Source organism: Blennius ocellaris (genome assembly GCF_963422515.1).
Source record: "Blennius ocellaris genome assembly, chromosome: 14".
In the NCBI taxonomy this organism is placed as follows: Eukaryota; Metazoa; Chordata; class Actinopteri; order Blenniiformes; family Blenniidae; genus Blennius; species Blennius ocellaris.
Genome location: NC_137663.1, coordinates 6,372,587 through 6,374,608, shown reverse-complemented (window position 1 = coordinate 6,374,608; position 2,022 = coordinate 6,372,587). Strand labels below are relative to the sequence as shown.

At 51.7% G+C, this 2,022-nt stretch overlaps 1 protein-coding gene across 1 annotated transcript; it reads left to right on the top strand.

Annotated features, from left to right (window-relative positions):
* Window positions 1-244: 244 nt before the first annotated feature.
* Window positions 245-1,492, top strand: LOC308139153 (GTPase IMAP family member 9-like; the record flags this gene model as incomplete). The annotated part of the gene is made up of 2 exons (XM_080508498.1): window positions 245-342; window positions 525-1,492. The coding sequence occupies exons 1-2, from the start codon at window positions 291-293 to the stop codon at window positions 1,490-1,492; spliced, it is 1,020 nt and encodes a 339-aa protein (XP_080364624.1). The 5' UTR covers window positions 245-290.
* Between the last annotated feature and the right edge of the window lie 530 nt (window positions 1,493-2,022).

Below are 2,022 nucleotides of genomic sequence, written 5' to 3'. Positions count from 1 at the left end.
AGGTGGAGGTGCGGGTTTTCCCCGCAGTGTCAAAAACACTGCAACGGGAGGAGGTTCCCATGGTTGTGCAGCTCATTTGTTTGTCGAATCTTCTGCTCCCATATGGGGCTTGTTTTCTTCGAATCCCTGACGCCACCACGAGGGCTTAGAAGTAAACCAGTCTAACAGGTTTCCTCCTGGTCAGAGGGCGGCACAGGAGAACAAAAAGCTCAGAGCCGGGAAATACATTGCACAGTCTATCAGAAGAGCCATAACAACCAGACCGACGCACAGAAAACAACCAGAGCGACATGGCCTCATACAGCAGCCAGCGCCCGATGGCGGTCCAGCCGGTCCTGAGAGGTGAGGCTATTTCCCACTCTGTGTTCTTAATGCAGTTAAAAGAAGTACATGTTCAGGTGGAGGTCGGGTTTGAAGTGTCGGTGTCTCTGAAAGTGATGTATGTGCTTTAAAAAGCCTCGTTCTTGGGTGTCAGATGAAGATGCGGTAATATGGCGTTATTAATGTGAAGATGTCTGTCACAGGTTTGGAAGAGGAGCATCTCAGGATTGTGCTGGTTGGAAAAACTGGAGCTGGGAAAAGTGCGTCAGGAAACACCATCTTACAAAGACGAGCCTTTAAAAGTGAGCTGACCCCGGTTGGAGTGACCGCGGTGTGCAAGAAGGAAAGAGGAGAGTTTGAAGGTACGGCTCTGGCTGTGGTCGACACTCCTGGACTATTTGACAGGAGAATGGCGAATGAAGACGTGCAGAGAGAGATTGCAAAGTGCATTACCTTCGCTGCTCCCGGTCCTCACGTCTTCCTGGTGGTGATCCAGCCCAACAGGTTCACAGAAGAAGAACTGCAAACTGTCCGACTCCTCCAGGTTCTGTTTGGAGAGGAAGCCGCAATGCACATGTTGGTCCTGTTCACCCACGGAGATGACCTGGAGTATGAAAGAGTTTCCGTCGAATCCTTCATCAGTCAGGATCCGGCTCTGTGTCACTTCGTCCACCAGTGCGGTGGACGATATCACGTCTTCAACAACCGAGACACGAGAACCTCTCAGGTCCGAGAGCTGCTGGCGAAGATCTTCCAGATGATTCAAAACAACAGCAGAAGGCATTACAGCAACAGAGCCTTTGAAGACGCCCACACCGCTGTGGCTAATGCCACGACAGCAATTCTGACAAGAAACCCAAACATGAATCGCGTAGAGGCTCAGACGATTGCTGAGAGTGACAACAGCTTTATCACGGGGGTTCTAAGTGGGGCAGCTGGAGTGGCTGGAGCCATTGGTCTTGGAGCGCTGCTGCTCTGTAATATAGAGGTCGCAGCGATAGGAGCTATTGTACTCTCCAGTGGTGAGGTGGCCGCGGGTGTGGGAGCTGCTCTGGCTCAGTTCGGCGCTGCAGCGGCTCAGGCCGGCACCGCAGCCACTCAGGCGGGGAGCGCTGTGGCAGCTGGTGTCATGAGGGTGGTGGTGACAAAGACACCCTGTGTCATCCAGTAATGTTCCATGTGTTGGGACCGGCCTACGTCTCTTTGATGCCTCATTAACACCGAGCCCATCGTCACCACCTGCAGGTCGAGTCACACCGCATCTCTTCTTCTCCAGGTTCCCGTGATGACCAGGACACTTAAAACTGGACACGCATTTGATTCTGTGGCACGCAGACTGGAAAAACTATGACAACGATCCCCATTGGCATCATGGGTCAATGGATCAGAGGTGCCAGGGAAAACGTTCACATAACTTCAAATCATCTGGACCTCACCTCAATCATCCAAGCACATCAGGGACTTCTTTTACCAGGGACCTCTGTTGGACTGTGGGGTGCTACATGGTCTCAACAGTACTTGCCACAGTCACCTTAAAAAAGTAATTTGATTACTGATCACTAGTTACTCCTTTAAAAGTTACTGAAGCCACTGTTCCACCACACAGTACGTGGCAGTACAGGGCAGAGCGGGAGGTTACGGTGCAGCAAAGCGGACTCTGTCACGCCGTCTGTTCTGTTCAGTTCAGTAATAAAGTGGATT